This window comes from Myotis lucifugus, unplaced genomic scaffold (assembly GCF_000147115.1).
Source record: "Myotis lucifugus unplaced genomic scaffold, Myoluc2.0 scaffold_60, whole genome shotgun sequence".
Lineage (NCBI taxonomy): Eukaryota > Metazoa > Chordata > Mammalia > Chiroptera > Vespertilionidae > Myotis > Myotis lucifugus.
Genome location: NW_005871108.1, coordinates 805,088 through 826,223, shown reverse-complemented (window position 1 = coordinate 826,223; position 21,136 = coordinate 805,088). Strand labels below are relative to the sequence as shown.

Here is a 21,136-nt window from a genome sequence, read left to right as displayed (position 1 = left end):
TTTGGCTCTGTTGACTAATGAGTTTGCCGACCACTGTCTTAGCAGATGCCCTGGCTAGGCCTTTGCAGATCAGAGGCTATTAGACGAAAGCTTGCTTATTTCCCCTCAAAGCCTCTAATCAGCTCAGTCCCTATACCTCTCCCTTCCCTCTGATCTTTAAACCTAAGAAGGGTACTCTTAGCACATTCAACTGAAAGTCGTTTCCCAAGTGTGCTTCCTGGGGTCCTAGTCCCTTGAGATATCTCCAGGAAAGTTTCAGAAATGCCACATATTACTACACCAGCAGCATCATAGTGTATTAAAGGTCTTGAGAGATTGTGCAGTTAAGGCAAACTTATTCTAGCACCATGTTCTTTTCATGTTACACTTGTTGATCACTTGCAGAGAATTTCAGGCTACTAAATGGCAGCCATTATTATTCAGGAGTCAGTGTGATGCTGGAGAAAGAGCATAAGACCGGCCATCTGGTCCCAGCTCTACCACTAAATTAAACAAGAGGACTGGCCTTGAACAAGTCACTTGACTTCCCAGGGCTTCAGTTTCTCCAGGTGTAGCACAAGGAACTGTTCTGCCATGAGGATTAGATAAGATAATGTATGCAGAATGCCCAAGACAGGACACTCCAAACAAGAAAGCAACTGGTATTTTTGGCTTTCTTCCTAGTACAGCCTTTGCATAGAGCTGGTGCTCATCATCTGAAGGTCAAAGAAAGCCTGATACATGGACTTGCCATGCGTCTGACTGTTTCTCTTGCATACTCTGAAAATAAGGTGGGTTAGGGAAGCATGATGAATATAGTGTATGTTTACAAAGCACCCATTACCAAGCTGGACCCTGTGCTGAGTACTTTACAAGTATTAGTTCACTTAATCCTCACAACAGCCTGCAAGGAAGGGATTCAGCATCTCCACTTTACAGATGAGGAAACCGAGGCACAGTGGGATTAAGCAACTCACCCAAAATTCCAGTGTTGGTTCTAGGTGAAGCCAGGATATAATCCAAGCTGTCTAGTTCTAGGTCCTGTGCTCCTAACACCTACCACACTCTCCTGCCATGTCTGGGAGTCAGGCAGACCTAGACTTGATTTCAGAAACATTACCCCCAAGATGAAATTTCCTCATCAATAAAATGGGAGTTAAATAAAATCCCCCATAATTACTAAGATAATAGCTAAAAATAATGCACCATACCCAGAAGATAGAAAAAACACAAATAAAAGTCTATGTGGCTATGTAAGAACATCCAGGGTAGCCCTTGCTGGTTTGGCTCAGTGGATAGAGCGTCGGCCTGTGGACTGAAAGGTCCCAGGTTCGATTCGGGTCAAGGGCACATGCCTGGGTTGTGGGCTCGATTCCCAATGGGGGGGCGTGCAGGATACAGCCAATCAATGATTCTCTATCATCATTGATTTTTCTCTCTCTCTCTCCCTCTCCCTTCCTGTCTGATATATTCCAGGGTAAAATGTAGTATGGAGGGACATGGCAGTCTTGCAAACTCAAAGACCTAAGTAACCACAAAGGATGGTCTGAAATTAAAATTTAACTAAAAGCAGTTGGTGGGTAGTCACCTCCTAGGCCGGTATCTTCACTGATAAGGTCATCCTTTACCTTAACTGAGCCTATCTGTCTTTTTGCATCTATGATAACACATCCTTGAAACATCTGGGTAACTTGTAACTTCCCTTTTTCTGGGCCCCTTGGGTCACAACCTAATGTGCCTGGGCGCCAGGACAGATACCACAAATTCCTTTGTTGTCATTGTTGTCATGTTAATTGTTGATTGTTAACTATCCTGCACCCACTTATGTGTCTATCATTTTGCTTTTTATCCAATCCCAGGGGTTTCCCCACTTTGCTTTCTCCTACCTCTCTTGTCTATCACCAGTGGATTTCATGTAACCCACCTATATCTCCTCCTTTGATTGCAATGTATAAAAATAGATAAAAGACCGCCATTCTCTGGAGCATTATCCCAAACCATTGAGGTTCTGCTTCCTGGCAATTGTCGACAGTTTGGCTCAAATAAACTCACAAAAATTCTTTACAGGTTTAACTATTTTTACGTTAACATGTTGTAGAATTATGCACCTGAAACCTGTATAATTTTGTTAACCAGTGTCACTCCAATCCTATCTAATAATAGACAAACATGGTAATTGACCGTACCTTCGCTACGTCTCCCATGGGCTAATCAGCATGATATGCAAATTAACCACCAACAAAGATGGCGTTTAATTTGCATATGTAGGCTCCAACTGGTGGAGCGAAGCCTGACGGCCCGGGGCAGCGGAGCAGCGAGGACTCATGGCCCCGGGGCCGGGCCAGCAGAGCAGTGAGGCCTCATGGCTCCGGGGCTGGCTCCGGCCAGAACTCGGCCAGAGTGAAGGCCTGGGCCCCGGGTGCCAGAGGCAAACCGGTGCCAGCACCCAGGGGAAAGGAAGGCCTATTGCACGAATCTCTTCGTGCAACAGGCCTCTAGTAAACTTAATAACAAGAAAAAAAATTAGCCTCAGAATCCTTATTTGTAGAATGTGGATCAAAACAGGATTAAAGGCCATAATACATATGAAATGCTTAGTATAGTGCTTAGTTAACTGTAGAAAAACACTCAAATAGCTGATTGCTATCATTCTTCAAGGTCCTCTTCCATTTATGTTTGCCTAAATTCTGGACCCAAATCACTCAGAGATGCTACTGTCTACCCATGGGCTGTAAATGGAAGGTCACTTGAGAGGCACTCCAGCCTAAGCTCAGAGGTAGGGAGTGGAGGAGAAACCTCAATACTGGCCTTGTGATTCTAATTTGAAGCAAGACATTCAAAGAACATTAGATCTATATTGTTCTAATCATTGTGTAGGACAGCCATGTTCAAGGGATGCCCAGTCTGTGTCTGGTGCTTGAGAACTGCTATCACCTGAGTCATTCCTCTCCAGCAGTGGCTGGGCCATCTGTAGCAGTGAGGGCACTTCATCCAGGGGCAGGAATGGTCAGATCAGATCAGACATCTATCAAAAAAGGAGTTTCTTTACTGTCTCCCTGAAAATATCATGAGTCACAGGGAAACTGAGTCTTATTCAGATCAAGAGCTTGAATCACTTGACTGCTCATTTCCTTTGTAGTGAAAATAAAGTAGACACTAAGATGCTTTGTTTCCACAATTATAAGTTCTGAGACCCTGCCATCAAAATTGACTACTACAAAGCAAGGTGAGCAGCCAAAGCTCATCCCCACACTGTAATGACCCAGCTCCACCCAAGTGCAACTCCTGGTGTTTGTTACTCAAACTCAAATAAATGCAGTCTTATCCAAACCTTCAAATTAGTTCCCATGCAAACTGCAACAGCTAAAACAATAAAGTAAGTGTAATGTAACTGAAAGAATTTTTTCAACTGAGAACAATCTATTCATTCACTTCAAAGTATTTTTCCAGATCATCAGAGAAAAAACCCCAGGATTGACTTTTGAGGCAAATCTGAGGAAATTTTTTTAAACTTTTGGTTCCTGATCATTTTAGTTGACAAGATGACAATGGAAAACAGTAAAATTTATGGGTAAAATTAAAAAACACACAAAAACAAACAAACAAAAACCCCCCACAAAATGGAACAACAACAAAAAACAAACCCAAAAGGTTATCCATCTGGTTTAGACTAAAAAGCTAAAATCCCATCTCACTTAACTATACAAAACTTTTTTTTAAAGCCCTGGCCAGTGTGGCTCAGTTGATTGAGCATTGTTCTGTGCACCAAAAGGTTGCCTGTTTGTTTTTTTAAAAGTAATTTTTGACATATTTTTTATTGATTTCAGAGAGGAGGGGAGAGGGAGAGAAAGATAGAAACATCAATGAGAGAGAATCATTGATTGTCTGCCTTCTGCACGCCCCACTGGGGATCGATCCCACAACCCAGGCATGTGCCCTTGACCAGAATCGAACCCAGGACTCTTCAGTCCACAGGCCGACGCTTTATCCACTGAGCCAAACCGGCTAGGGCAAAAGGTTGCCAGTTTGAGTCCCCAGCAGGGCATATGCTTGTGGGCTCTATTCCTGATAGGGGGCGTGCCAGAGGCAGCCAACTGATTGATATTTTGCTCTCACATCAATGTTTTTTCTCTCTCTCCCTCCCTCTCTTAAAAAACAAACAAAAAAAGTCAATTAAAGAACACATTAAAAATAAAAAAACACCAGAACTGAAATAAAATGAAAGTGGAACTGGCAATGAACATTTATTTAGCTGACAAACACCACACCTGATTATCAAACTGTCTCCATCTGTGGGTTCATCCTCCACACTAATAAAGTATGTATTCCCATCCTGCTAAAACAGACTGCCTTAAAAATATTTTCATTTTTTGAGATGCGGAGTCTTGTACACCTAATATTGTTGTATCTTCTAATAGTATAAGCATTTCCTGTTAGTATTATGAAACTGAACAATCCCCAAACTACATGGTGTTCTGAGCCTTTCCCTATAATTGCTGATGGGTAAAAAACTGATAAAACCTTTTTTGGAGATCAATTTGACAATGTAAAAATGTGAAGACCTTTGGAGCCAGCAATTTTACTCCTAGTCCATGATTAAGGGGCATACAAAGATTTAATTAGAGATATTCACTGCAATGTTGTTCATAATACTGGCAGCTGCCTAAATGTTTAACAGCAGAGACTGGTTCAATTATAGCACATACATAGGACAGAAAATTATATTAGCATTAGAAATAAAGTTATAGAAATACATCTGCTGATATGGAATGACAGCAATACTATATGGATTAGGCAAAATAGCAGGTGCTAAAACAGCATGTTTACACACATATTGTACATATACCAGTAAAACTAGAAGGATACTTCCAGAATACTGACTGAGTATACTGGGAGTTAGGTTTAGGAATAGTTTTTATTCTTTATCTGCATTTTCTATTTTTTTAAAAAGATAAACACAATCAATTTCAATAATATTAAAAGAAAAAAATTATCTGGAGCTCTACAAAGCTTACCATAGCTGACAGGGAAGCTACAAATGGACTACCTTGAGAATAGTTGTCCTGGACTAACCCAGGACCCCAATGTGGTAGGTGAAATGATGAGCAGGGTGGACTTAACTAAGTTGGTTCTGGTAAATTATACTCTGTTGGTCTCTAATGCCCTGAGCTATGATCCTTGCCTCTGATGAGGCATGATGGCCGACAGGGAGGTAGGGAATCCTAGGAGAGGGCCAGCCAGCAGCTCAAAGAGCACAGCTGTTGATAGACCACATTTTGATCCCTGCAGATAAGGGTGAAGAGCAAGGGCAATGGAAGAGCTACCAGATCTAGGTCAGAGAGGATATCTTGTGATGCAGGAGTGTGGGAAGGAATGCCATTAGAAGCCCGTGTTCTGGCTCAAACACATACCAGTCATGTACCCAAGGGTAAGCCTTAAAGTCCAAGAGCCTCAGCTTTCTCTTTGTAAAATAAGGACTATGCTCTGAGTACCTCTCATGTGTACTCAGTTCCCTCTGAAGAATAATGGTCAAGTGACCCCATGACCATGGCCAAAGTGAATGGGACCCTAAGAGAAGGCAGCCTGCATATAGGCTGGTCAAGGGTCTGGTGGGAGAACTCTGCCTATCAGAGGTAACAGTGCCTATCAATTAACCAGATCTCATCAGAGGTCTGAATGCAAGATGGAGGCCGTGGCAGAGGACACAGGCAGAAAAGTCACAGGAAGTGACAGAGTGAGTATCAGGAAGGACCACAGAAGTAAGAGATAAGAGCTAACATAATGATTGACCAGTAGCCTGCACTGGGCAACAGTATCCTTGAGCTTTTCTGGATCCTGAACAATGCTGCTGCAGGGCTTGCTGGGAGGGAAGAGTCCAAGATCCCTTATTCCCCCTGAATCCCCATTTCAGATGACCTGAGTATGTGTGTCTGTTTCAGCCTGAAGCCATCAAGGCTTCACACTCTAAATTACTGAGTCAAAGCAGCAATGTGTTACCCTTACTGCTCATTGTGGGGCAGTGCTCTGTGTGCTCCTCAAAACAATAATCAAAGAGGTAAGGACTCTCATCAGTCCCATTTTATAACTGGGAAAACTGAGGCTATACAATCCAAGGTCATGCATGGGGCTAGAAAATGAAGATTTAAACTCAGGTCTATTAACATCAAAGACCACATTCTCCATAATTTTCCTCCCATAAAAATAAAATGTGAAATACTTTGTAAAGAGTAAAGACTTATACAAAGTGAGCAATACACAGGATATGCTGAGCCTAACAGGCAGTTCCACTCCTACCTGTGCTGCTCCTTACCTGCCCAGTTTCTGACCCTCGCCCGTGAAGGCTTTGAAGGCTCCTTTGGGCTTCACAAAGTCCTCATCTCGATGGTCCTCCATGTCCAAATTCACCTGCCCACCATGAGCTAACCTCCGCAGCTCTGCTGGCACCTCCCTGCAGGAGAAAATGCAATGCTGGGACCCACACAGAGAAGGATGGGAATGACAGTGATAGTATAAACTTTTCAGTGAAAATCGTTGGGCCTTCACAGAAAGCTGGCTACTCTCATGGCTATCTGTTTGCCTCCCCTTCTCTCTTGTCTACTCAAAGGCATGGTAGAGACCTGTATTTATTTGGTCAGTTGGTTATGCTCAAGGACCAAACAAAACAAGACACAGAAGCAGATCTGTGAATCTATACCTCAACTGTGCTAAATCTGCTTACAAATGTTTGCTTCTTAAATAGTAAATACTCAGATCACCCATCTCACTCAATGACATGGAATCTAGAAGAGGATTTTTCTGCTCACCCTCTGCGGATTGACTCCAGAAACTGGGCATTAGATGGGTCTTGGTAGCTTCTGAGTTCACCATTGTCCAGGCTGAATCCACTCTTCCAGAGCTTCAACACTATATGAACCTGTGACAAGAGGAGGTAAGCAGTCCATACATTGTCAGGAACCTCGCAAGCACACCATTGTGAACCTGCAAGTTAGCATGTTTTTACTATTTTACTGTGCCATTATTAAAACACAGACAGACAGACAGCCTGGCTGGTGTGACTAAATGGGTGAGCATCAACCCACGCACCAAGAAGTCATAGGTGCGATTCCCGGTCAGAGCCGCGAGGTTTCCGGCTCAATCCCCAGCAGGGGGTGTGCATGAGGCAGCCAATTGATGTTGATGTTTCTCTCTCATCAATGTTTCTCTCTCTCTCTTAACCTTCCTCTCTCTTAAATAAATAAATAAATAAATAAATAAATAAATAAATACAACACAAATACTAATGTATGCTCAGGAAATAACCAATCAATCAAATAAGTATTAACCTAAAATAAGAAGATAATATAGCACAGATTAAAAGGATGGGCTTTAATTTAAGCAGACCTGGGTCTGTGCTTTCATTTTGCCAATCGCTAGCTCAGTGTCTGCTCTGAGCAGATGACTTAATTGAAACTGTGGCTTCCTCATCAGAAGGATTGCCAATGTGCTTGGCATGTAGCTTGTGCTCAACTAAACTACCTACAGACTATTTAGCAGTCATTAAAAATATCTAGAACTCCCTATATGTATTCATAGAAAAGGGTCTAGAAGGCTAAAAACCAACATATTAGCAGCTGCCTCAGGTGAATAGAATTTCTATTTTCTTCTTCCTGGCCTTTTATTTTGGAATAAAAGCCCAAATGATTAAAAAATGAATACATTATGGAAACTAATGGTGACAAAGCTATATGAAAAAGTTTATGGCCCTAACTGGTTTGTCTCAGTAGATAGAGCGTCACCCTGAAGACTGAAGGTCCTGAGATCAATTCTGTGTCAAGGGCACATGCCCGGGTTGTGGGCTCGATCCCCAGTAGGAGGCATGCAGATGCAGCCGATCAATGATTCTCTCTCTTCATTGATATTTCTATCTCTTTCTCCCTCACCCTTTCTCTCTAAAATCAATAAAATATATTTTTAAAAAAAGAGAGAACTTTAAAAAAAAGATTATGGCATTAATATTAAATTAAAACAACCTCAAAATTGTTTATCCTATATAATAAAAGCCTAATATGCAAATCGACCAAACTGTGGAATGACCGGTGGAATGTCTGGTTGTTATGATGCACACTTACCACCAGGGGGCAGATGCTCAACGCAGGAGCTGTCCCCTGGTGGTCAGTGTGCTCCCACAGGGGGAGCTCCACTCAGCCAGAAGCCGGGCTCACGGCTGGTGAGCACAGCGGCGGTGGCAGGAACCTCTCTGCCTCTGTGACAGCACTAAGGAGCAGTAAGCAGGCGGGGGATAAGGAGTGAGGGGTCCTGGAGTGTGAGAGGGTGCAGGCGAGGCTGAGGGACCCTCCCCCTCAATGCACAAATTTTGTGCACTGGGCCTCTAGTATATATGATTAGTCTTACTGAAGGGGGGACCCGTATGCACAAGGACAAGAGAACTGGGTAATAGTAAGGAAATTTTCTTTTTAAAGTTGCATTTCACGCCTCTTCTGGTTGTCTGGAGATCATTCTTTAGCTTTGCCTATCCCACCAGACAACCCTGAATATACTGCCCCTCTGCCTGAGATCCATGGAGTGCCAGTAGACTTCTTTGTTTGTCCATCCCCTCTGCTTACCCCTTCTCAGAGCCCTCTGCCCAGCCAGATGAAAGCTACCTTGGATTCTCAGGTAAGCTTCTCTGTTCATGGGCCACAGCAAGGGCACTGTCTCTTCCCTTTCACAGGCTGCTGGTTCATATGTAACATGACCAATCCCTTCTGAAAAATGGTAGAACAGTTCACAAACTTCCCCCTAAGGAAGGTAGATGCACACTCACATCTTGACTGGAATGCCGCCTCCTTTCTCCTGCTACGTAAGCAGACTCTTCCTCTGGTGCTGCCCCAAGGCGGTAGCCACCCCCAGCAAATGGCTATAAAAGAAAAATTCATAAAGACTTGAGGAATGGGTCAATAGAGGTGGGGTTACTCACATACAATGATGTATTAAAAGCTCATTAACTACTAGATCCACTTTCCACAAATGTAGAGCTACAGGCCCAGGTGGAACTGCAGAGCCATTTGCATGCCTGGTCATTAAGTGGCCAGGATTAGGGTGAGAACTGGAAGAGGGGAATGCTGCTTGGCTCAAGGGAACAGTTGCTCCTAGCTCTAGTTAATCATCACCAGGCAGAAATTGGTGTATAGGATAACGGCAGAATTTTTGATTTCCCCAAAGAGACAGAAATCCAGATTTTAAATAAAACAGGTGCCTATTAATTCAATTAAAACAAAATAAAGCAAAACACTAAGTCAAATTGGATAGGCCATATAAAATGTGTGCAGAACCCAACCCAGACCACAGGTCACAAGTTTGAAAACATTGCTCCAAATCTTATTTCATATTAAAGGGTGGGAGAAACCGTGCTGCTCTTCTGTGTATGAGAGTAAGCGACAAATGAAAAACAAAACAAAAATTCAGTCACTACTGGGGTGAGGAGGGCCTCCTTCTCTTGCTGGAACCTGAGTCCTGTGGACAGAGACGAACTTCTATGCTCACTTTTGGTTTACTGGTCTCTCCAGGGCTCCTGGTCATTTGCTCCACAGCTACAGCTCCATGTTCCTTGGCACCTTTAAATAGATCATCCACCAGCTCATTGGGACTTCTCTTCCTGGGAGGACCAACAATCTGTTGTCCACTTCTCTCCGAGCCTCCGGCATAAAACCTGTGCGGAAAATACACATCTAACACCAAACATACTTGAAAACACAAATACAGTATGTACCAGGTTCTGGGCTAGGTGCTGGGCACATTGAGGAGAAGGGTACTATGCCTATTTTTAAGGAACTTACTATCTAGTTGGGGACACATGTAAGGAGGCAGGCAGGCATAATGCAGTGTGAGCAGCAACAGAGGCCAGTATAAGGGGTACTCTGGAAACACTGAGCTGGGGAGGACAGTCAAGGCTTCCTAAGAAAGGTGTCTTCAGAGCTGAGTCTTGAGTAAGAGGATGAGATTATCAAGTGAAGAAATCAGGGAAGGGCATTCCATGCATGCATGACAGCAAGTCAGCTTCGGAGAGTCCCAACTGACAATTAGCCATCCAGTGGCCAACACCTCTCCAGAACATAGCAACTATGGCCACAGTCACAAGCAGCTACCACTAGCAGTTCTGTGCTAATGGTGACAGTGGCATAGTTAGTACAGGCAGCGAGGCTCCAGTACTGGCTCTGCTGCTGAGTGACCCTGGGCAAGCCAGTGCATTGCCCTGTATCTTATTTTCCTTGTCTCTGAAATGGGAGGGAAAAAAATCACATGCCCTACCTACCTGCTCCTTAAGTCAGGGCCGAGGTTCAAATCAGCAGATGTATGCAAAAGAACAAGCACAAAGTAATGCACACATGTAAGGTGGTGTGACACAGCACCAAGAGTTCACCCAAGCCTTACCTCACCTTGCTATTCTTGTGACATATACTGGGGGCACTGTGGTGAGGGTATTTGAAAAGGTCAGGATGCTCAAAAACAAGCCTGAAGGTACCCACATTGGGTTTTGCAATGGGACAAGCATGGCTTGAGATTAAGTTAGCACTTTTTTACCTGGGTCTGAAAACCAGGAGTCACATAGCCTGGCTAGCTGCCTCCTTATGACTCCTATTCACAGCCGAGTCAATAGCATGTACTTGGGTAGGGGGAATTAAGAACCTATAAAAATCAGTCTCAACCTTTCATTTCCTGACATTCCCTAAGAAATGCAAGGCAGCCCTAACCGGTTTGGCTCAGTGGATAGAGCGTCGGCCTGAGGACTGAAGGGTCCCAGGTTCGATTCCGGTCAAGGGCATGTACCTTGGTTGTGGGCACATGCCCAGTAGGGGGTGTGCAGGAGGCAGCTGATCAATGTTTCTCTCTCATTGATATTTCTAACTCTCTATCCCTCTCCCTTCCTCTCTGTAAAAAAATCAATAAAATATATATAAAAAGAGAAAAGAAATGCAAGGCAAAGCTATAGGCTTTGGCAAAGAACACTACCACCAGTCATGAGGTCTAAAATGCTGAGGAGCCAAGGAAGTAATTAGGATGTGAAATGAAGAGTCTATGCCTGGAAGAAGAGGTCATTTAGGAGCGGGGCAGTCACATACTTGATGACATTTCCTGTCACTCAAGGAGTGTAAAACCCCAAAATTAACATTTATTTCTGAACCTTGAGTGTACCCAAGAAGGCTGAAGGCAGTGTAAAGTGTATTGAAATGAAATCAGAGAATAAAACACATGCAATTTCTCAGCCCACTTCCCAAATGACCATGATAACCTAACTGCATATCCATAATGGTTATTACACAATGTTCCTTAGGAATGTCTGACAGACCGAGGCAGAGTCCAGGGAGAAGCAAAACCCGTGAAATGAGGCTGCAACCAGTTCTTCTTGCTCATTCCGGGTAGATGAAATTCTGCTCAATGGACTGTAAGGGATCTCCAAGCCTTGCTTATGAACTAGGGGCCTGTTCATCAATTGCCTTAAAATCATTCATGCCCATAGTCCATGGACACACACAATAGTGTGATAAAGACCAGAGGTGGGAGGTGGGGGGCAGGGGTTTGCCCAGAAGGGGTCAATGGGGGGAAAAATGGGACAGCTGTAATACTTTCAGCAATAAAAATTTTAAAAAAACAAACACTAAAGTAAATTCATTCAAAAAACAGAACAAAAAACATTCATCATTCATGGTCATGACCTGGTATTTTCATTTCTAGAAACTATTCTAAGAAAATAATCTGAAATGTAGTCAAAGATTAATAGACAGATATGTTCACAGCACTAATATTTATAGTGTTAAAAAATGAAACAATCTAAATGTTGGACATCCATATGATGTATTATTATTTTCCATATATATATATACATATATATATATATATTTCGTGGATTTTCACAGAGAGAACGGGAGAGGAATAGAGAGTTAGAAACATCGATGAGAGAGAAACACCGATCAGCTGCCTCCTGCACACCCCCCACTGGGGATGTGCCCGCAACCAAGGCACATGCCCTTGACCAGAATCGAACCCGGGACCCTTGAGTCCGCAGGCTGACGTTCTATCCACTGAGCCAAACTGGTCAGGGCCATATGATGTATTATTATAGTCATTGAAAACACTTATAATTTTAACGACATGAAGTATTTAAGATGTAGCAGTAACCCAACAGAACAAAAAACAAAATTATCTGTCACCATGTAAAATACAGTATTTAAAACAAAGTATATTCATACACAGAACCAAGACCAAGTGAAAACAGGCCAAAATATTAATGTAGTTACCAAATAGTACATGAGTGTTTGTATTTTTTTTATTACACTATTCTGTATTTTCTACAATGAACACTAATTTCATAACATTCCTAAAAGTTAAAAACAAACAGTATGGGTGCATGTATAGTGGGGGAAAGAAACATTTATAAGCCTTTTATTGTTTATTATGTGATGTACTGCTTTTTATTTTTTTTTATTTTATATTTTTATTAATATATTTTATTGATTTTTTACAGAGAGGAAGGGAGAGAGATAGAGAGTTAGAAACATCGATGAGAGAGAAACATCGATCAGCTGCCTCCTGCACACTCCCTACTGGGGACGTGCCCACAACCAAGGTACATGCCCTTCACTGGAATCGAACCTAGGACCCTTGAGTCCGCAAGTTGACGCTCTATCCACTGAGCCAAACCGGTCAGGGCTATTTTATTTTAAAATATTATTTTACTGATTTCAGAGAGGAAGGGAGAGGAAGAGATACAAACATCAATGATGAGAGAGAATCATTGACCGGCTGCCTCCTGCATGCCCAACACTGGGGATGGAGCCCACAACCCGAGCATGTGTCCTGACGGAAAATTGAACCGTGACCTCCTGGTTCATAGGTCGCAGGTCAACCACTGAGACATGCCAGCAGGGAATGATGTATTGCTTTTAAAAAAAAAAAAATGTTTTGTTTTGTTTTTACTGATTTTTTAGAGGGAGAGAAAGGAAGAGAAACAACAATGTGAGAGCAGAACATCAATCTGCCTCCTGCATACCCCCTACTGGGGATTGAGCCAGCAACTTAGGCATGTCTCCTGACCAGGAATCGGACCAGCAACCTTTTGGTGCCCAGGAAGATACTCAATTGAGCCACACTGGTCAGGGCTGTAATGCATTGCTTTTTTTAATTAAAAAGAAAATGCTGGAAAAAAATACAACAAAAATATTGATACCTGGTTACCTCTGGGTTGTGGTATTATAAGTTCTTTTTTTCTTTCTTATTGATTTGTTTCCCTTCCCATAATTTTCTTCAACAAATATTTTAACAATTAAAAACAAAAATAAACCCAGAATATACCAAAATAAAAGCAGTAGTAACAGGGGATAGGGATTACTTCTAAGCTATCTCTGGGAGGTGGGGGAGACTGTTTCTACTATGTGTGTGACTAGTCCACAGTAGTAACAGCTAATGATAACCAAACATGTTTATCCTCTAGATGACTTACACATTACCATGACTTACACATTATCAAGGATTTTTCTGTGGACTGTGCTCCCCCATGAAAGACTCACCTCTGGCCCTCTTCCTCTTCCTCATCTTCATCTTGGTCATGAATGAGGTCTTTGAAGGATGTTACCCTGTTATCGCTGGAGATGCAGAAAAGAACAACATTATCTCAGGGAAGTTCATGAAAGGTAACCCCCATCACCAGCTGTTAAGGAGTTGAGGACACCTGGGTTAGATTTTTTGGTGCACAGGAAGAGGATCTTTGTAGAAGACAGTTTATATGTCTTCAAGTTTATATCTCTCCAAGTTTATATGTAAAATAATGTGGCATTTATTTCTTCAAGGTGACATAGGATTGAGAATAAGTTTAGAAAGGGGGAGAGGAACAAAATGGGGGTATGCACTATTTAAAAAACTTACTAATGGCCCTATCCGGTTTGGCTCAGTGGAGAGCTTTGGCCTGTGGACTGAAGGGTCCTAGGTTCAATTCCGGTTGAGAGCACATACCCAGGTTGTGGGCTCGATACCCGGTTGGGGGCGTGCAGGAGGCAGCCAATCAATGATTCTTTCATCATTGATGTTTCTCTCTCTCTCACCCTCTCACTTTCTCTCTGAAATCAATAAAAAAAAATGTTTTTAAATAAGTATTTTTAGTGTTTAGAAAAAAGCAGAGTTGTCTGAGGTGTGGTAGAGAGGCACACAAAATGGGTGTGTGAAGGATTAACTCCCTCTTCTGATGTTGTCTTACTGCCACTTTTTTCTAGTTTAGATTTGTCCACGAAGAACAATCTTAGTTTTTCAAGGATCACAAGACACAAATTTTATAAAAACATTTTCTGTATTTCTTAGGAGAAAAAAAATAGCATTCCTATGATATGGGGGCAAGAGGGCAATACAGATTTAGTGAGGCTAGACAGGGAAGGAAGAATTGTTTAACTAGGAAGAAAGTTCCAGTTCAGTCTAGAAGGAAACAAGTAGGGGACAGAACAGGCTTTGAGGTTCCATCAACTAGAAATGGGAAGACAAAGACCAACTGATGAGGCGAATACATTCCCTGATCAAGTTAGTTGTGAGCAACTTCCTGGGCATTCTTTGATGCTCTATATGACATGGGTAAAAAAAAAAATCAAAAAAAAAATCCTGGCTTTCTGTTGTTAAACACCTTCAAATACACATGTGTGCACTTGCTTGAGTAAAGCACTTGTTCTGGATATGGGTTTCTTTCCCCAGAAGTTCCTATATCTAGACTCTGACATTACCTAATACAGATTCTGATGTCCACATATCTGGGTCTGATCCCAACTGAGCGTCCTACCCTAGGATTCTGGGCATACTAATAAAGTTTCTAAGCCTTTGTTTTTTCATGTGGAAATGGAGATGATCATAACACCAACCTCACAGGCTTTCTGTGAACAACCGGGGTACTGATGCATAATGTAGCACATTTCAAGTGCTACTCTTGAGCAGCGGCTCTCAAAGTGTTGGTCCTTGGACTAAAGCATCGGTATTACTTATGAAACTGTGAGAAATGCAAATCCTCGGACCCCACTTTAGACCTCTTCAAACAGAAACTATGGAGGAGTGTCTGGCAATCTGCTTTTAAGGAGCCCTCCAAGTAATTCTGATGCATGTTCCAGTTTGAGAAACACTGCTCTGAGAGTTACCTTAATGGTATGGATGTCTCGAGGACACTGCCAATTTCAGAATATTTTGTCTATGTCCTCCACAAGTTGGCAAAATGTCTCAGAAATCTCAATTTCTTAACATCAAAACTCTCCCAGGCTACCCTGGAACCCTGAAGTGGCACAAATGTCCTTTGCCAGACCACATTTTCTGCAGTGCGGATTATCCAATACAGAAACCACTAGTCACATGTGGCTACTGAGCATTTGAAATGTGGTTAAGTACAAATATTTAATTTTAATTAAACAACCACATGAGGCTAGTGGCTATAATGGACAGTATAGTTTTAGATCAGACAATGGTAGTCCCTGAAATTCTCAGAAAGTATAGTTTTGTTAGATGGAAGAAAAAGACAAAATAGGAACTAACTGCTACCTCTTGGTTGACCCTGTGCTAGGTACAGGGGTGGGAGATGCTGAATGGGGAAGTAGAAGTAACTCTGGAATTAGACAGACTTGGGCTTGAATCTGGCATAAGAGCAACTGTGAGTTACTCAACCTTTCTAAGGCTCAGCATCTTGACCTGTGAAATGGTGAGCACCCTACCTTCTTCCACAGCTACTGAGATATAAGAGAACGTGAGGATACCTGGCAGAGCTTGACAGATGTGGGTGATCCTGAAATACCAGCCCCTACCACTTCTTGGGACTTATGATTTACTTAGTGATAAAAAACGAAGTTAAATGTCAGAAGAAGAGTTCACAAAAACACAGTAGAGATGTTACCGAGCAGAAAAAGGATATGCGTCAAATAAGTGAATTACAGTTGTGACTGGAGTTCTGAGGAACAGGGTTGTGGTGTCCTGCCTGTGGGTTGGGGATAACATGCTCAATAGGGAAGGTGGGAGTGAAGCTAAACCCGGAGAGAAGCAGGAGATCTGGACAGGCAGAAAGCAAGAGTGGGCATGCCCCGTCCGATAAGAGGCTCACACAAAAGTGAAAGAACCAAAAACAAGGCAAAATTGAGACACCAAGAAATCAGTGAGGTGAATGAGAAAAGGGGGTTACAATTAGGATGGCAAGTTCACTGCACTCTGGAGGACCCTGAAAGTCCACAAGGAGAGGCAGGACACAATTCAGCTGAATGCTGAATGCTGGAACCAGATTGCTGCATTTAGATCCTTGTTTTACTAGCGGTGTGATCTTGGGAAAATGCCCAGCTTCAGTGTCTTCACCTGTAAAATGGAAATAACAGCAGTATCCACCTCACAGAGTAGTAGTGAGGACTAAAGAGATATATGTACAGACTTAATCCAGTGTCTGGTACTTGGTAAGTGCTCAATAAATGACTGTTACTATGAAGGAACTTAGAGTTTCTCCTGTAGCAATGATTAACCTTTTTATGTCCTGAAGACCTTTGAGAATCTGACAAATGCTATGGATTTCCTTGCCAGAAAAAATACTACAAACCAATTTTTGCCTACAATCTCAGGTAATTTATGAACCTTCTCACCATTCCATGGATTTCTCCAAAGAGTTCAGAGCCACCCCACTAAGAACCCTTGCTCTAGAGTCAAAGGAGTAACTTACTAATTGTCATTCATAGCAGCAGCGACGACATGAAAGATACCTGAGATGAAAGAGAGTGGAGCATGGGGAGAGCCCAGAGGAGACTAAGTGTCCTGCAACAGGCAAGTCAAACCGGACTGGGGGTGGGAAGAAGCAGGCCCCACACAGAACTCCTTTGAGGTGCCAGCACAAGCTCGGCTTCTGAGAATGTAGTCAGTGTTTTCCTTCTGGACAAGGACAACATTGCAACAAACTGCCCTTCCTTTCCCTCAATGCCAAGTCTGAGGTTTAACCAAAGCAATAAAGTAAGGCCTTTGGGTCTGCATGTGTTCAGCCTTTTACTGCCCTCAGTCTTAACATTAAACTCTCCTATTTCCTTGATTCTTTTACTTTATGTCTATTTCTAAATATGTATACTGGCTGTGAAACGACAAGAAACATAAAGAAAAAATGGGGAAGGTGAGAATGGATGCCAGTAGTAATAAAATGACAATAATAGCTCTTTGTGTTCAAAGTGCTTTGTAAATATTAACTCATTTAATCTCCTATTTGGTAGGGACTATTATCATTCCCATTTGACAAGTGAGAAAAACTGAGGGACTGAGATGTTAAGTAACCTGCCCAAGGTCACAGATCTCTTAACCACTCCCTTAATAGGACGTTGGGATTACTAGGAAACAGAGGTGTGAATACGTGACTGACATCATAGGCTAAGTTTCAACTTCTCCCGCTCTATCTCTCTGACATGCCAACACCCCAACAGTAACCTGGGGTGGCTATGAAATCAGCTATTTATACCAGCAGCTGCAAGAGCCCTTATTCTATAACTATGTCCCAAGCAGTAACAACCTGATGTGCCATTAAGGACATCTCACAAGTTAGCACCTAGGAATAATGAAAGGATCAGTTGTCTACAACCTCTTTCTTCTGGAAATGGGAGGAAGGGAAAGTAGTTAAGGAAGCAATGAGATCGGGGGTTAGTGTTCTGTTGAAGGGAGGAAATGTGCCTTGGCTGGTGTGGCTCAATGGTTAAAGCACCAGCCAAGCACTAAAGGGTGGGGGGTTCAATTCCCTTTCAAGTGCTCATACCTGGGTTGGTTGCAGGTTCATTCCCTGCTGCAGTCAGGGTGCATGCAGGAGGCAACCAATTGATGTGTCTCTCTCACATCGATGTTTCTCTCTCCCTCTCTCTCTGAAAATTAATTGAAAAAATATCCTCAAGTGAGGATTAACCAAAAAGTAAATAAATAAATAAAAATAAAGGACATGTAATTTAAGGCTCAGAAACACAACTAGCAACTCACTGGCAAAGAAACACTATATCTATATTCCAGGATTGAAGTCAAACCCAAATACATTTATTTTCTCTAAGACTTTTTTTTCTTAAATATATTTGTATTGATTTCAGAGGAGAAAGGAGAGGGAGAGAGAGATAGAAACATCAATGATGAGAGAGAATCATTGATCGGCTGCCTCCTGCCCACCCCACCCATGGGATTGAGCCTGTAATCCAGGCATGTGCCCAGACCAGGAATTGAACCATGACCTCCTGGGTCACAGGTCGACACTCAACCACTGAGCCACGCCAGCTGGACTCTAAGACTTCTTAATAGGGTAATGGGCATCCTAAAATGTCAACAAACAAACAATCCAAAACAACAACAAAACCCCTTTTAAAGTCTAATCTTGTACATCTACAGCACCCCTGGAAGGAAGTCCTTCAGTTTCTACTGAAACCTCAGAGATGAAGAGGCCACTCCTGACTTTCATAAATAAAAGACCCTCAAACACCTGAAAAGGAGGTTCTGAGGTTTCCCCCAGGATGATCATAAACCACACTCACTAAGAGTCCCCACCTGAGAGTGTCACGCATATCTCCACAGGAAAGGAGCAGTGAGGTCAAACAGGGTTGGATTGGGGGAAGGCAGGCTCGACATAGAGTTCCTCTAAGGAGCTAGCACAAGCTTGGCTTCTGAGAATGCCACCAGAGTTTTCCTTCTGGACAAAGAACTAGGACCCACCGGTCAGTCTAACTGCGTCACTGAAACTCACTGTTCCATATGCCCAGGCCTGAACCCTCTGTCAGCTAGGAAACAGCTCCTCATCACTGCTGGAAGCACACCCATATAGCCCTTACCTAGAGACTGTGCCTCTGGATACTGAACTGGGGGTTGCCTGCGAAATGGTCACAATGTCTTCGTCCCCTCCATCCTCATAAAAGCTCGCCAGGGCGATCTGAAACAGAGAGGTAGTTACTTGGGATCCGTAAACAGGCCTTCATCTAACACATAACTCCTCTGAGTACAAAGGAGCACAGACACAAAGATACGGCCCACACTTACAAGTAGGTCTGTACCTGAGGGTCACAGAAAATTAGACCAACTGTTACCTGAAACAAATTCCACCTACTCTGAGGGGGGAAAAGGCAAGAAGGAAGGCTGGGATGGAGACACTCCTCATTCTCATTTTATTTAAAAACATGATCTAGTAAAAGCCGTGTACAATTACTGAGCACTTATATGCCACATTGAGTGTAACTGCACATGTGCTAACTCACTTCATCCTCAAAGAACCCTATGTAATTTTAATTACTATCCTCTCATTTTACCGTTAATACAGAAGTCCTCAGAAATTAAGAAAACGGCCAAGGTCACACAATTGGTAAGGAGCAGAGCCAGGTTCCATCCCAGGCAGTGTGCGCAGGCTCTTGTTCTCTGCTCCTGTGTGACAGCCAGGAGCCAGGAACTGTGAGGCCAGTCCAGATGCTGCTTCTACTCTCTCTCTCTGAGGCTCGGTTTCCTACCCATCCCACCAAACCTGCACAAGGGATGAGAGAATCCTTTCATATTTATAGAGCCATGTCTAGCTCTACACGCAAGGAACATGGAAGTCTTTTGGCCATTTGTGATTGTTTCTCTCATCGACTCAATGGGCAGGCATTTACTGATCACTTACTCTGCATAAAGAAATAAAGAGCAGGGGGGTCTACAGAGATGAAAAAGACATGGCTTCCGTCCTCAAGGTCACCGGCCTTAAAGGAGGCAGTGAGCTGTTGTGGGACATAATCATCCCACTAGGAACTGTGTGCCTTCACGGGATATAATGTAACTTGCCGGCTGCAGGCAGTGTGCCACTGCAGGACGTAACAGGCTTGCAAGGAGCAAGTGTGCAGTCATGGGATATGAGTGACAGGCACTGAGAGGTGCCTTCATTCAAGTGATGGCCTGGCCAGGCAAATCATGCCACAGGCGTGACACTGTTTCCCCACCTACAGTGAGGAGACTGGGGCTGGTGGCATGCTAATAACACCGTGAGCTCCCAGGTCTTTCAGGCAGAGTCTGCGCTTTGTATTTCTGCTCTGCACAGGAGCTCTGCTCACACGGTCTGCAGAGGTGTGGCGCTTTCTCTCTTTGGGGAAGCAATTTGAACGGTGGAGTCAACAGGCCCAGTACAAATCCCAAACTCACTACTTATTGGCTGTGTAGCCCTGGCATATTCATTACCCTCCGAGCTTCCAACTCCTCGCCTGTACAACGGGGGGCTCGTCTTCTGGACCTCAGTCCTGCCAGGACTAAACGAACCATCATATGTAAAGTGCCTGGCACACGGTGGTGAAGAAGCTGGGTTTTGGGATCAGACAGCACTGAGTTCTAATGTTCTCTCTCCCACCTGCGAGGTAGTGAGGCCCTGAGCACGTAACTGAAGCGCCCTAAACCTTAGCTGCAAAATGCAAAGCTGACATGACTCAAGACACGTAAAAGCAGTTAGAACACCATCCGGTTCGTGGTCGGTGCTCAATAGACATTAATCACCCTCTTCCCAAGATGTACGCCAGCCAGGAACATTTATGCAATTCTTTCTGCGATTTTTATGTGCCGGGCATCGTTCCAGATACGAGTGATTTAAACAGTTTACAAAAAAAAACCCCACAAAAAACAACAACCCTGCGTGTGGCTCATCTTCATGTCTTAATAAGTATTTATGAATATTGAATACGTGCCGGGGAACTAGACAATCACCTCTACGAGACCTCCATTTGACAGGGAAGGTAACTAAGAAAGATGAATACATGCCAACCCTGCGCCACCGCCCCGGGTGTAGGTTCTCCCAGCAACTGGGTGGGAGGGGGCGTGGGCCAAATTCTTGGCCGGCTTCTCCCTCCTCCTGCGGTCGGGAATGGCCATCAACGACCCCTCGGCCCCGCGGTGGGGTCCCTCGGCCCGGGCTCCGGCCGAGAGTCGGCGCGGCCGCCACGCCCCCAGGGTCCCCCATCCACGCGGGCGGCTGCAGTGCCCGGGTCTCGCTGCCCCAGCGACCCGGCGAGGCAGGAGGGGAACTGAGGCCAGGCAGGGCCGGTCCGGGCCGGGGCTGCCCCGCGGTTCCCCACGACCGAGCCGCGCTGGAACCGCCTGGCAAGCGGTCGCAGGCCCCTGAGGCCTGTGTCGGGCCGCGCCCCGGAGGGATGACTGTGCGCTTCGGCCACCGCGG

The 21,136-nt window shown here is 43.8% G+C and overlaps 1 protein-coding gene across 4 annotated transcripts; it reads right to left on the bottom strand.

Moving 5' to 3' along the window:
• Positions 1 to 308: 308 nt before the first annotated feature.
• Positions 309 to 20,775, bottom strand: NSFL1C (NSFL1 cofactor). Of its 4 annotated transcripts, none has more exons than XM_023754335.1 (9): positions 20,461 to 20,774; positions 18,786 to 18,883; positions 13,524 to 13,598; positions 10,271 to 10,276; positions 9,502 to 9,667; positions 8,783 to 8,875; positions 6,783 to 6,892; positions 6,290 to 6,427; positions 309 to 1,079 (listed from the first exon to the last, which is right to left on the bottom strand). In XM_023754335.1, the coding sequence occupies exons 1-9, from the start codon at positions 20,491 to 20,493 to the stop codon at positions 977 to 979; spliced, it is 822 nt and encodes a 273-aa protein (XP_023610103.1). In that variant the 5' UTR covers positions 20,494 to 20,774; the 3' UTR covers positions 309 to 976. The 4 variants fall into 4 exon arrangements, with proteins under 4 accessions (XP_023610103.1, XP_023610104.1, XP_023610105.1 ...); XM_023754337.1 differs by lacking the exon at positions 309 to 1,079 and adding an exon at positions 2,584 to 3,004 and having other exon boundaries at positions 20,461 to 20,546; XM_023754336.1 differs by lacking the exon at positions 10,271 to 10,276 and having other exon boundaries at positions 313 to 1,079; positions 20,461 to 20,544.
• Positions 20,776 to 21,136: the final 361 nt, after the last annotated feature.